Source organism: Mastacembelus armatus, chromosome 2 (genome assembly GCF_900324485.2).
Source record: "Mastacembelus armatus chromosome 2, fMasArm1.2, whole genome shotgun sequence".
NCBI lineage: Eukaryota > Metazoa > Chordata > Actinopteri > Synbranchiformes > Mastacembelidae > Mastacembelus > Mastacembelus armatus.
In genome coordinates, this window is record NC_046634.1 from 2,555,465 (window position 1) to 2,570,098 (window position 14,634).

General features: G+C 40.9%; 2 protein-coding genes across 4 annotated transcripts in view; one reads left to right on the plus strand and one right to left on the minus strand.

Annotated features, from left to right (window-relative positions):
* The window catches only part of cfap221 (cilia and flagella associated protein 221), a 68,694-nt gene that overhangs the window by 48,928 nt on the left and 5,132 nt on the right, over positions 1-14,634 (plus strand). The gene's annotated exons all lie outside the window — the stretch shown is intronic.
* LOC113127234 (gamma-aminobutyric acid receptor subunit gamma-3-like) overlaps positions 575-14,634 on the minus strand; it is a 56,252-nt gene continuing 42,192 nt past the window's right edge. The window contains exons 7-10 of the mRNA XM_026301633.1: positions 14,305-14,442; positions 9,884-10,036; positions 2,777-2,973; positions 575-1,023 (exon numbers count right to left, since the gene is read on the minus strand). Of these exons, the coding sequence (XP_026157418.1) occupies positions 742-1,023; positions 2,777-2,973; positions 9,884-10,036; positions 14,305-14,442 (770 nt within the window). The 3' untranslated portion in view covers positions 575-741. The remainder of the gene's footprint in view (positions 1,024-2,776; positions 2,974-9,883; positions 10,037-14,304; positions 14,443-14,634) is intronic.

Consider the following 14,634-nt stretch of genomic DNA (forward strand, 5'->3'; position numbering starts at 1 on the left):
CAAAAAAAAAAAAAAGTTCAGTCTAACTCATATTTACTGTTTATCAACTGATGTGTGACCTAGCCGACTTGCTGTGAAAGTCCTCTAACAACAAGAAGAAGAAAACATTAATGTTATTAAAAACGGGACTAATTCTAGGGTCCAACTAAAACTAATGTGCTACAAAATAAACGTTGAGTACTAAACATCTCCAGTGGTGAGAACTGTGTTCTCGGTTTGTCTCATCAAAGAATAAACAGCTCAGCATGCAGCGGTGTGATGGATGAGGTAATAAAGATAATGGAGGGAACTGTGAAACTGCGTCTCTCTGTGTCGCACCCTTTCTAAGAAAGGCACTATGGGTGCTTCGCCATCTTAACGACCAAGATTTAGAAATGCAACCCTGTCCCCAAACATCTCTGAAGTCACAGCTGTCTGTTGTTTGGTTTCTGCGAGTCGTGTACAGGACCTATCCATTCAAGTTAATTCTGCCAACTTGCTTTTCAACTGCTGAGCGTTTTATTCTCCTTGGAGTGCCACCGCTCATTGTGTCATGGCCTACACACACCGCGCCACAGCGCATGTGTGTCTTTTGAGTCATCCCACCTCAGAGGCAGTACGTTTTTCACAATTCCCATGGAGTGAATCCACCTCTTTTCCTGTACAATGCTTAGTTTTGACCTCAAATCACAAGCTGTGGCACAAAGTGGCAAGGACTGTGGTTGTTTCAGCAAGGTCCCACGCATCACGACCAGGGACCAACTAGAGGTAGAGGTAGCTGACCCAGTATACAATGTTGAAGAGCAAGAAGGAAGTGGGGAAGAAAACCCGGGAGTAGGAATCCAGCTCACGGATGTTGACATGGATCCGTCCTTTTTTCCAGCCACCTTCTTTACACTCCTCGTAGCAGCAGAAGAAGCTCTTACAGTCCTTCCCGTCCAGGCACTCATACAGGCAGTTGTCATCATAGTCATGCCAGAACAGGGAGTTGCCCATGGGCATCATGGACCGAGGGGTGCGACCCATGTTGAAGGATGTATAGGCCTGCATGTGATGACAGAGAGAGAGATTTATGGTGGAGGATCTGACTGCATTTGTCCAATCATAGCTTGGCAACTGTAAATTTGACACCTTTTACTGAATTTCTTACTGTAGAACAGGTGAAATCATTAGGAGACAATTTGTTGGTAGTTAATTAGCTACAGTAGAGCTCATAAAGACTTTCAGTTGTCATTTCAAAGAGCAGAATCAAAGGTTATTGGCTAGAAATAAGTTTGCTTTTGAAATTGTCTGAAATCAGGGACCAACTGGTGAATCTGCATATGTGCAGTGCAAGAATGGAAAATTAGCACATGTCCATCAGGATGCCTTTTTGCTGCATTAAATTCTGTTGCATTGATTCCATGAAAACATCGTGTTTTCTGGTGTATTATTCCGTCTATAATTGATCATTAGTGCGAAATGGCAAGACTGTAAAGACACAAAGCACAGACACGTATAATGTATCAAGCATAGTAGTTTCTAGTTTCTCTTGGGACTTGATTTTTTTTTTTTTTTTTTTTTTAATAAGCAACTTACTTACTAGAATTATAATTGTTAATCATTATTTTTTTAAATAATTTTTATATCCACATAATGCAGAAATAGACTGAATTTGTACACCGGAATTCTGAATAAGTGCCTCCAGAGTCATTTTATGACTTTCTCCCTGATGTTTATAAAATTGCGTGGGTCAGTCGAACTGGGGTAAAATCTTAACATCGTTTCCAGCCCTTTACTCTGCTCTTAAAGGAAGAGTGGGAGAAAGAGATTTAGATGTGTCCTGTGGAGTAAGAGAATTGACTGAGGGGGTGGCCCGAAAGGGCCACAGAGATGGGGTGGTGGTGGGGGTGGGGGTGGGGTTTCTCCATAGACGGACATGGTCAAAATACAGCTGAGAGCAGAGGAGGGGACTGACTGTAACACAACTTAATTGTTCAGCCTGAGCTGACAGACTTTTTAGCCCTGAGACACATTCAGCAGAACTCCTCTACATTGTGAGGAAATAATGAAGAGGGAGGGAATCTGAGGGAAATGACAGCAGCAGGGGCTGACTCAGTCTTAGGAGATGCGAGCCGTCGCTGCCATTAAAGTGTTTGCGGCAGGTGCAGCCTTGAGAACGCCCACACATAGCATTAGACTCTCGCCCTGAAGCGATTGCTGGAAAAAAGAAATGATTTCAGCTGCACACGTGTATGGCACCTGTGAATGTGATCGGTATGAGTTTCATTCATTAGCTTGTGGGTCTACAGTAGCTTTGTGTTATTTCATTTTTTTTTTTATTTCGCTAAACAAGAATTTTACCCTCGAAAGGTTGAAAAAAAAAAAAAAACCCTCATTATCATGGAGCAGATTCTCATAGTAAGTTCTGACTGGCTCACTGGCTGTCTGGAGAGCTAGAGGATGACCCATGGGTGCATGATGGTCATAGTTGCTATGGAACCAGTGAACCTCATGCCATCACCCTAAATGTGATCTGTCCAAAGCAAGATGTTCAAGGAAGCATCTCAATAACAAAATTAAGCAAACCAGTTTAAAATTTAATTTCATTTGAATGTCATTTTGTGGTAATTTTTTTGTTGGTATTTTTACATTCCAACAAGAAATCTCTTTTCTGGGTCTCTTCAAACAGGCTTGTTCAGTTGTTCATCCATGATTAGCCAAATCTGACACCATTATACAGAAGATACAAGGTGTTTGATACAGCTGTGCATATACAGGACCCAGCCTATTACTCACATTTTCACCACAGCCTTACCATTCTCTGTGTCTTGGCAGATGGTCTGCGTATACTGTAGGAGTAGTAGTTTAGCATGGCGTACTCAATCATGGCGGCGAAGACGAACAGGAAGCAGACAGTGACAAACAGGTCCATGGCCGTCACGTAGGACACTCTGGGTAGTGAGTTTCTGGCCACGGTGCTCAGGGTGGTCATGGTCAGCACTGTGGTGATACCTGGGAAGGTAACAAACGTATGAGGACTGAAAGAGAAATACTTTGCATAGCGAACTCCGTGACTGCATGACAAATTCCTTGTCAGTACTGGGGTGACCCGTGCAGAAGTCAGTGATTATATAACATGTGGCCAGAGGATTATTAATCACCATTAATAATGCATATGGGGTATTCTGGGTAGATGTTCCCATTCTTGCATCAATCCTGTCTATTATTAGACACCCACAGCGGGGAATTTGTTTTGAGTGAGGTTCAGCTGAGTTGAGAATTGTTAATATTATGGAATAATTAAATGCACCTGTGTGTTTTTATCTTTTCCTGCAGTCTAAAATATGATAACTTGATATGTCAGAAATCAGTCTGTGGGTTAAGACGCACTGTTTTACAGTGGAGCCACATCTGAATCCCATGGCAAATCTTAACACCTCAGATACCTGATTTTAATTCGTAGCTTTGACATGCTATCTCATAATGTTGACTTCATATTTCAGCTTTTTGACTATGTATTTTGATGATTATTGTTCTGCCCTCGGTTTTTAGTGTAAAAGCGACACAAGACCTGATTCTCTACTGACACTCCCTTTGGACTAGTCAAATGAGAAGCCACATTATGCTGACAGCTATTTCCTGACTGATGTACAGACTGTGGTTATTAGTCAGCCTCTGGAGAGGTGACGCTCTCATCAGTCCACTTGTCTATAGCTTGGCCTCTGTAGTGAAAACTCACATTGAATTGGAAACGTTTCATAAGTCGGAATTAACCTCCAGTCACCTGTCAACCACTGGTGTGTTAGACATTTTGAAAAACTAATCTTAGTAAAATATAATAGTAAAATTTTGAAAGTGGCTGTCATCAGTACCAATAATTACCTGTCCTACTGGTAAATATTCTAATTGGGGCTAACTTTTAATTGTGCCATCAATGCCACTGAAATTACTCCCCATGGTGTCTTAAAGGAGAATATTGTGTTCACTTGGTGAAATGAAATCAATTCTTTCAAAGAGAGATGAACCTAGTGACATTAATGCCCACTGGGGCCATCGATATCCACTGCTGTGATACACACACATCATTCTCATAAGCTTGTTGTCTTTTTTCACGCTTCTGTCTTTCTCTTCTGCCGCGTCTCACCCTTCCTCTCCTTGTCTCTGCGTCTCTTTCATCCTCATCTCCTACATGTCTTTCATGGCAGTGTGTGCTACTGTTTTTGCCTGTGGTTTCCATAGAGACGAGTTGCTCCCATCTATTTCAGGCTACCTCCTCTGGTCTAGTGCTCGTCTAGACTTTCTCTTTTTCTCCGCTCATTAGATTTAAGCACCGAAGTAGGTAAATGAACAACTCTGTGCTTCAAACACCTTAAATCTAACTATCTGTTTGGTCTCAGTGTACTGTAAACACTGTGATCTCACTCAAAAAGCAAGTGCATCGAAATTCCTGCTTTTTTTCCTTTGCTTCTTCTTTTTTTTTTTTTTTTTTAATCACAAGCTACTAACCAGCTGATCATTTTTTGGTTGCTATTTTCAGTGAATGTCATGGCTTTTCTTTGTGGGGTTTAATTCGTTCTGTGGAAATTGTCACTACATGGTGCCATAGCAACCTTACGATTCCAGGTGATCTGAACACAAAGTCTCACATCTCCAGACAGAAAACAAGGGTTGTCACATAGAAATGAGAAAAGCTCCAGTGCGTATGCCTAAACAAAGCAAATATGCAAGTGGCAGCCTCAACGGGCAAAACAATGTTGTTGGTGTGATCGCAGCAACAAGAAACAACATGCTTTCTTTCTGTATATTTAAATTTACGCAATGAGATTTAAATTAAGAAATTCTAGTTGGCATCAGTGTCGAGTTGTAATATAGTGTTGCAATATGTTAAAAAAAATATCAGATGTTGACCTTTGTTATGTGTCCAGGGGTAAACCAGGTAGAGCAGACCACAGCTTGTGTTCATAGAGCGTCTATAAATAGTACTGAGGGAGTAGGAATACCAGTCAAGCATCAGTGGCCAGGTCAGAGGACTGCATGGATTTTATTATGACTGCACACCAGTGTTTTTTTCCGTTTTAACTGAAAAGCTACGACACTGAATTGTGCGTTGTGAGTGTTTAAGCTGCAATTTCCAACTTTAAGCAAATGTAGCAAAATAGGCAAAGTGGTGTGTTTAAGAAGGACTATTTGCCTTATTCTGACTGGTTTTGAATTGCATAATTATGTCTTATTTGATCAGTGAATCACATGCTGTGGAGGTTTGGTGTTGTGTATTATTCACCAGGAGAAACAATTGACCAATAAGAGCATTTTGTAGGCAGGATTAAGAATTGAATTGTAATGTTCCTACATTGAGAGCTAACTAGTTGGTGAGAAAACATCAGTATAATTATTTGTCGATTAACTGTTTTTGTTATTAATACAAAATTAATCTACAAATATTTAGATTGGTTTTAGATAGAAATGTGCATTGTGTTTTTTTTAGTACTTTATGTTTTGCAAGCATGATGAATGCAATATTATATTATATATCAAAATCAAATTTGACATAAACCCATTTACTTCCAGTCATAAAAGGGTGCTGCTAACATTGTATTCATATGTTTTTGAAGTGCAAGAAGAGAAAAAGAGGTTGCAGTAGCCCTGAATAACAGTGACTACATAAGAGTCTGACAAGTTAAATTAAAATTTGGCATTTAAAACGGTTGAATTGGAATAAAAGTGCATATTATTTGCGAAAGTGAAGGCGTTCCTGTTCTGAGCTGTGAAGCACTCCCATAGATTTTCCACCACATCAACACGGTGTTAAATGCAGTGTAACTAGGAGCTGACAGTCTCCACCACAGCCTTGTTTGTTTATGGTAATTATGCTGATGTTTTCAAATTAATGTTCCAGTGATTGAGGTTAAAATGCTACACATGGCAACTTCAGTGTAATCTGATTAAAGGTGTTTCACACAGTGTACAGGCCTCGACTTAAAGCCACATCTCTCATGCATGTAATCAGTGAGATGGCCCTACATGAGTCCTCTCTGACCAAGAGGACACCTGGGACCAAACAACATCCAGTGAGCCTATGGCACTCTGTAATTTATTTACCCAACCATATATTTTCTGGCAGTTGGCCTGATTTCTGTAGACCTTGATATATGATGCAACTTTAAGGGCTCCATTAGACCGTCAGAAAGAAACAGCTCTGGGAGAAAAACACAGTTTAGATTTCCCCATCTCTTTCACAAAACACTTTGAGGGGCCGATGCCTCTGTACTTCCTTCTATCCTTAACTTAGTGCCTTCTCGGTAGAGTTCCCATGGCGAACATTGTCAGCTCTGACACTGAAAAATCGCTGTTGACAAGCATTTGTGTGATTGACTGCACTTAGTACACAGAAACCCAGGGGTTTTAAATGATCCTGTCACACTCACACGTACCTCACGTGAAATAAGCTTCAGGCGTTGCCAGCACTTGCTGGTAGCCAGTGCACAGTATTTGACTTTAATAAATAATAAGCGTGTGTTGTTTAGCTTTTGTGGATATTACTTTGGTAGAAAATGAAAAATGTCCACCCCAGAAAAAAGTACAACAGCAGCAGTTTCAGCAACTGCATCAAAATGACAAATGCTCATGTTCTAGTGACTGATTCTCTAGTGGCCATAGATATTATGACTCTTGAAGGGCAATAGTGTGACGATGTCATTGAGCCACAAAAATTGCAGAGAGGTTGTAGTTGATGGATGGATCAAGAAAAATTTGGCTTCTGGAGTCAAATGAGAGAAATTTGTATCCTTAACCCACTACAAATCATTACGTTACTGACCAACCCCTCTAGAAAACGAACCAATGTCAGTCTTACTTCTCTATTAGTATTGATTTTCACTGTCACTGCACTGCCTAAAAGTAGTAGTGCCTTGTCACCAGGTTTCCAGCACAGCATATTTGGCCAAAAAGTTTTGATGTGGGAGACCGTGGAGACTGTTTCTTTGAAAGAGTAGTCCACAGATTCAGCATTGCATTCTGACTGTAAGACTCATCATTGATGAGTAAGGTCTTACTGCACAACGCCGCATATGCAGTAATGCAGCCGAGCACCTGTAAACAGACTTTGATGTGTAAAATCAGTGGCGTTCTCCTTTGAAGTCATGTTGCTTTTGTGATGGTCATTTACAATGCTGTCAGCAGTAAAACAAACTCCCATACACCTGGAGAATTTGGAAGAATATATTTTCTCATGGACAGCATGGTGGCTGAGTGGTTAGCACTGTTGCCTCACAGCAAGAAGGTCCTGGGTTCACAACCTGGCCTTTCCTTGTGGAGTTTGCGTGTTCTCCCCATGCTTGCGTGGGTTTACTCTGGGTACTCTGGTTTCCTCCCACAGTCCAAAAACATGCATGACTCTAAATTGCCCATAGGAGTGAGTGTGAGTGTGTGTGGTTGTTTGTCTCTATGTGTCTATATGTGGTCCAGGTGACCTGTCCAGGGTATATCCCTGCCTTCCACCCGAAAGAGAGTTGGGATAGGCTCAAGCAGATACCCGTGACCCTGGTTAAGGAATAAGCGGGTATAGAAAATGGATGGATGGATGGATATTTTCTCATTGGTCAACTGCCCTTAAAATGAACTTAAGTGACACTGTGATATTGTGTTATTACCCTAGATAAGTCTGTACAACGTGATGATGGATGTTACCACCCTGTTCAATTAACTCTGCTTTACCCTCTTGAAGACTACATTCACAACTTGTACCTTGGGTGGTTTTCTTTCTCATCAGCAACCCCCCTGTATCACTGTCAGGATCCATCTGAGCTGCAGAGATTGAGCTTTAATGGGAATCAACCTGAGCCTACTCTCTTACTTCCAGCCTGCTGCTATCCAAGAATCCTACTGCTAAAGCACTAACAGCTGAATGACAGCTCTTTGGAAATACCACCAGGAACATGTTAGCAGCTTGTCAAGGCACAGAACCTAGAGGTGTGGGGCAGGGGGCAGCGGAATCACCTACCTTTTTCTTGGACTTCAACCTCTTTGCGATCTGTCTGATCCTCCTCCCTTATTCTGACATTTCTCCCTGCTACTGTGTGCCAGAGGTCTTCACTGTGCTTTATACTCTTGCTTTGTCGGCCTCTTGCTACCAGCCTTTGTTCCTCTTATCTCTACTCTCCCCTTTCAGCCTTGAGATCAGGTCTCAGGCCGACCTGAAAATGGGGTTGGTGTGCTAGAGAAGAAAGGCTGAATCTGGGTGTTTATCAGGAGCAAGACAGCTTGCTTCTCTTGTGCTACCTGTTGTTTGAGGGAGATCACAAACCTTTCACTTCCTTGGGTAATGCATCACACTACCACCCACATACTGTAAGCCTTGACTGCCTTTGCTTGTTGTCTACAACAGGCAGATAGACTGGGTGAGTGATGGAGACAGAAAGACAGGCACACGCGTTGGGAGCATTGTGTTCTACATTAGATAACAGTCACAGTTGCATGGTGAAACCTGCAGGAAACAGCACCAGATAAAGCTGCAATGCAGTGATCCAAAATCTTTCCTACACTGGCTCCATTTAGCCCAGCACATGCTGGAGTAATAACATTAGCTTATTTTTGAATTCAGTACAACATGGGGTCGACTTTATTGTTCGACTATCAGCAAAGTTTTTCCTTCTGGGCTTGATAACGAACGGGGACAGACAGAACTCCAATATAACTTCTCTGTTACTACAGAGACATTCCAGATGACCTTCTGTGATATTGGCTGACTGACAGGCTGATGAAGGGCAGCAGGGACTGAGCGGAATTAAAGCACTTCAGAGTTGTGCCCTGTCTCGATGCGAGTGACAGAGAGGATGAAGGTGGCTCGAGTTGAGTTCTTAGGTCAAGTTAGAAAATTTGGGTGGTGGAGGTTAAATATTAGCACAGTGCCAGAGGGGCAAAGCATTGAACCCAGACTGCTTTATCTGCACGGCTGGAGTGTTTGAGGGTGTTTTGTGCTAAATGTGAAACCTGAGGAAAGTTGTTAATTTCTACTCTGACAGCGATACGTTAAAACCAGGTCAACTTTCAGGGAGCAAAGGAGCAAAGGAGCAACCAGCCCCAAACATCCACTACTCTGTATCAAATCAATTGACTGGATTAAATTATTTCATTATAGCTATGGCTTATCAGCTGGTAAACATAATTAGAATTAAAATGATCAAACCGTTGTGGAGGCACTAAGATATTGAAATTGGAAGTATACTGTAGTTTATTCTTGTGGCAGTTGTCAAAATTAAAAATAGCCTTTTGGTGCAGGTCAGGCTGGTTTTGTGAAAAAAAAAAACTATTTGCTTCAGTATTTTCAGTTTTGGGTCTTCAAGCTTTTATTTTTTCTTCTGTTTTTTAGAAATTGGACCCACCGGGCAGGTCAGTGAGGTTTAAGAAGCAAGACTCAAAATATAATAGAATTCTAAACTCTGATGTATCCTTGTACTATTAAATGCTTACTATAGGTGGAAATTGTGTTATTTAAATGCATTGAAATACATATATAGGGTCATAAACTTCTCAAACACTTACCTTCAGTTCTACCTCACACAGGAAATCATCAGCACCTTGCACATCATCATCATCCACAGGAAAGAAAATGTACTAATGGCAAGCATGCAGCGACAGAGGAAAATAATGCAAAACAACTGTCAACTGATGCAAAGAAAATTAAGATTAACACAACAATTTAAGGATGAAAAGGAAACAAGCCACACTGATGGGACATACATTATTAAGATGGCTTAAAGCACAGCCAAAGACCGCAACATCTATTTGTGAATGCACATGTACACACAGATAGACACAGCTATTTGTTGACTCCCTTATCTGCTAAATTGATATGTGTAGTAGAAAAGCAACACTAGAAAGTAAGGGAACAAGTTACTGATAGATAGGCGGTGAGGTCATGTACCTAGGGCCGTCCTTGCAGGCGTAGCATCGCTCTTGATCCAGAAGGAGACCCAAGAGAGGACCACAGTTAAGATACAGGGGATGTAGGTCTGAATGGTGAAGTAACCCATCCTTCTGCTGAGGTCAAAATACACCGTCATCAACACATAGTCACCTGTCGAGAGACAGAAATTGCGCATACAAGGGAGAGAAGTGAGCTGCATTTAGCTGGAATTAATGTTTTACCCGAAGTCATTTCAGAGTGATGTTTTCTAACAAGAGCAATGGTAACGAGTTGTGTTAAGGTCTTATGTCTTCTGGAACTTTCATTAAGGCAATTTCTGTGCAGTGAAGCTGATGAACATCACCGAAATTTGTTATTTGTCATGGAAGACATCGGATCATTCCTTCTAGTTTGGAATTAGGTTCCTGATTGCTTGATGTAATGTGGTCTGGATCACACAGGAATGCAGAAAGGGAGAAGGAAACAGGAAAGAGAGGAGAGCTGAACGATTTAGAGAGAGCAGAGGACAGGAAGAGAAAACACCTAACGGAACCCATAAAATAGAGGAAAACTTTTCTCTTACTTGAGCAAGTATACAATAGCACTGACAGTGTGTGGGCAAGAAAAATGAGGAGAGGGACAGAATTTATCCGACTGCTTCTTTAATGGTCCTGCTACAGTAGGACACTTGTTATGTGAGTCTTAACTAAAAGCAAAAGGGAGATATTGAACTATTGAACTTCGCAAACAAACGCCATTGTTCCGTGACCTTGACAAAGTTCTGCACTTCAGAAGAGCATTACTTTATAAATACTATAGGAAAACCGCGTTTGATAATCCGCTGCCACTCAGGTGTCACCATGAAAAGGATGTCTGATTAAATAAGACGTGAAGAAGACCTTCTGTTCGCTATTTGCAGCTTGAATCCCTCCTCATGCTCGACATTTAACTGAAGTACTCATTTTGATCAGCAGGTGCAATGAATGAAGAGTAGAGGAGTGTTTATAGCTTACACAGCTGCAATTGTGCACCAGCGCACAACATGTAGCAGTTATCTCAACAATCCCTTGAGGTCGAGCTAGGCGGTCACCAGGGGGAATTGTCGCCAAAGAGGATGAAAAATATTTATTTATTTATTTTTCGATGTTAAGTAAATGCAGACACTTCCACTCCTTTTAAAAGTGGTCAGGGCTTTTCCTAATGGAGGTCTGTACCTCAGTACAGGAACAACATATCATTAGAAGCAAAGTTCTTAACAGGAAGAGATGTATAGTGATTTTAATCTAAGAGGGTACCCTGATGGGGCAGCTGTAAATTCCTCAGTTGCCAATACAAAAAAGTACTTAAGAAAGACAGAAGAGGGAATTTTATAATCATGGCCCATTGAGGATGAGGCATGTAATTAGACCATGTACTAAAAGAATTAGGTAAACATATAGACTATTGACTATTTGAAATGATCTGGTTAATTTTCTCCTAAGCAACAAAACAAAGCAAATCTTAATCACAACACAGCAGGCACAACATAAAATGCACGTAATTTGCTTTTTCATCAAAATTAAATGCTCTCATTTTATTTTATGTAGGCATAAAATAAGTGTGTTCTTAAAGCAAGTCAAGCGTGTTAGAATTGAAAATAATGCTGGTTAGATAAATAAGCAAACTCACTTTAATACACCAACTGGGTTAAATAAAACAACACTTGGGGGAAGTTATTGCTGAATTATTCTCCACTCCCTCCCTCTGGGTACAACACTGCACAGTTGTAGAAGCAGACCAAGCGAGACACAGTTCATATCCACTTTTGGACTGTCGCTCTGCGAAAATATCTCTGCAAATGTCGCAGCCCCGTACTGGTTAATGAGTGCACGCAGGCTGCAGAAATGCACATTCCCAAATGGACTTCCGATAGCTGGTGTAGCGTGGTGACTTTTGTGCTCTGCATTGTAGCAAACAGCCACCATGTTTATATTCTGTTAAGACAGTAACAACTCCTCTGTTTCTGCACCCATGCAGAATACTTATTAGTCTGAGTTGCCTGCTCTACACTTGTCTACACACTCTGTCATGCCACACAATCAAGTCTACTTTCTGTTTGGAAGCTGCAAGAAAAACTCTTTGGGAAAACTGCTTCGTTAATGAGCTCATGACAGCTCGGCTGAAATGTTATTGTGGGAGCATCCTTCTTCTCTTAACTGACACACAGTTGCAGGGATGTCAAGAAACCACCATGTATATGAGTGGATTTCTTTCCCTATGGTACATTTTGAAAACTTTCTACAATTCTGTCTATATAATTTGTTTAAACTAAATCATCATAGTAACTGGATATATTATTAATATAGCCAAACATCCTGCTTTGCCGTACTGCTGCTATTGAAAAGGCTGGTTTAAGCAGCACTGCAGATGCTTTGGGTATCTGAATCTTTGTGATTTGAAACTAACAGGTATTTACATCTTTCTTTTTCAATTTTTACCTTTAGTTATTAAAGAAATGTGATTGGCCAATCGTTGTTCAGTGGGAAGGGTTAACTGAACAGTAAGCCTGCTCATGTCTCCTCCACATGCAGTATAGTACTTTCATCGTACCGTCATGATTTCCAGCTCTGGTTTTAATTTGATCTGACAGGTTAGTGAGCACAATCAATGGATGTATGAAGGATCTCATACATAAGAAAGGGACATCAAATGGAATATCAGTGTCGTGACGCAATCAGAGGCCTGCAGCCGCCAGCCGTTTCACCACAGATCTGTACAAAAAAAGGCATTTGATAAAGGAATCCACTGTGGACATGTAAAGAAAGAAAATACTCACATTTCTGTAGTGTAAATGCAGAAAAGGGCGTAACAAAAGCTTTAGGGAATTAACAACGGGATCATAGAAAAGAAGCACTGAAGTGTTCGGGAGTGTGCATTGGGGCCTTGTGAAGACAATGTCGATGAATTGATAAAGATGGTAGATTTGCAGTGGGGTTCCCCAGTGGTGCTGTGGCTGGGGATCTGTCCATTCCATCCTCATTAAAAAAGACCCATACCTCATGTGTTATATCAAGAATGAAGGATAAAGTGGGGAGAGGGAGACGGAGGGAGAGGAAGCGAAGTGCAGCACTTTCGAGGTTTGTCATGATGTAAATTAATGATAGGTATTTTTAGACAGGGATCTCATCATCATGCGTGTGGAGATGGCACTCCAGCAAGTGAAACAGGAAAAAGAAATGAGGAAATATATGAGAAAATGCCTAATTTTCTTGAACAGCATGAGGTAGATGTGTAGGTTTGCCATTGCTTTTGAGCATCTCAGCAGAAAATTAGTTTGGCTGTGTTTTGACGATACAGCGGGAGTCCAGGAAAACGTGTAATTTGTAAGGCCATCAGTGTGTCTCGGGATGAGAGCCCTCACCTTTTTTTTTTTTTTTTTTTTGTGGTCAGAAACACAAACATGACATGACATTTTCTCATTAGATATTAATAGGATATTGTTCCCTGCAGAATTGGTTAATGTCTTCACCTAAAAAGAGGGATATATCTGATTTCTTTATGCCATATTTTAGGGCATTTTGCACAACAACAAGCTGAGCCCTCTGTTATCCCTCTCCTAATCATGTCAAGTACTCCTGTTCCTCGAATATTCATGAGCAGAAGTTCAGCTCTTAGAAAGCTGAATCAGGTCGCATTATGCAGATTTGAGCATGTCTCTTGAAAGACAAAAGACCTTATGGCATATAATAAAAGGAATACATGCAACGCATAAACAAGGTTAAGAGGGGCTAACAATCTACTCTTCTCTTTTTTTTTTTTGTCTCCCTCATAATGCTTCACTTATTAAGCCATTAGAATGTGTTTTTAGCTGCAAGGGTCACGTGGACGCATTAAAAATGTATTAGGAACTGGTCCGTCCTGTGCCAGTTATGGGTATAATTACTGGCACCTGTTGAGCACCAATATTTCTACAGCTGCCAGGGCCTCCAAAACAACAAATTAAATTATCAAAGAACACAAAGTCTAATAACTGCACTGCAAACATGGGAAGAGAGAAGGAAAAGGATTGAATAATTAAACTTCCTTTTTAATCTTTAATCTCAGTGATTAATGTCAGTGGAAAAACCTATTTGGCCTTACACCCGAGGGGAATACTTATGAGCTTTGAGCTGGTAGTGATATGATTATATTTATGGGGAGGGTGTTAGTGTTAATCTGTGCAAAGGTAGTGGCTAGTGGCTCGAGAGCTGAACAGATCTTGAGCAAGTATTTGTATTGCGCACGGCCAAGACTGACCTTTGACCTCCTTGTAGGTTGGGGTAGAAGGGGAAAAGAGTTTCCCTACAGGGATCAATACAGTTTTATCACATAATTCGTCATAATGCCATGAAATGCAACCATTCGCCGTGTTTTTTTTTTCGTGACAGCGGTCTTAACCTTTTGTTGCCGACTGTTCTTACCTGCCGTCGTCGTAAGCACATCTGTTGTGTTTCTGAGCCCCATGAAATCAAACTGGTAAAGCCTCCAATATTTCTGGTCAGAAGTTTCCACCGAGTTTCGCTTCCACTTGTACACAATCTCATCTCGTGGGTAGCCATCTGGAAACCACAAAGAGATTGAGTTGTGTGAAAGAAAGAGGGAATGTAAAAGAGAAAGATGAATAAAAGCAGCTTTTACGCAGGAATGTCTAATGTGTGTGTGCGCGTGTGTATAAATATATATAAACACATACTCTATGTTTTCTAATGTAGGGTTATACGACATGTGCCTTCCCATCTTGCCATGTGACA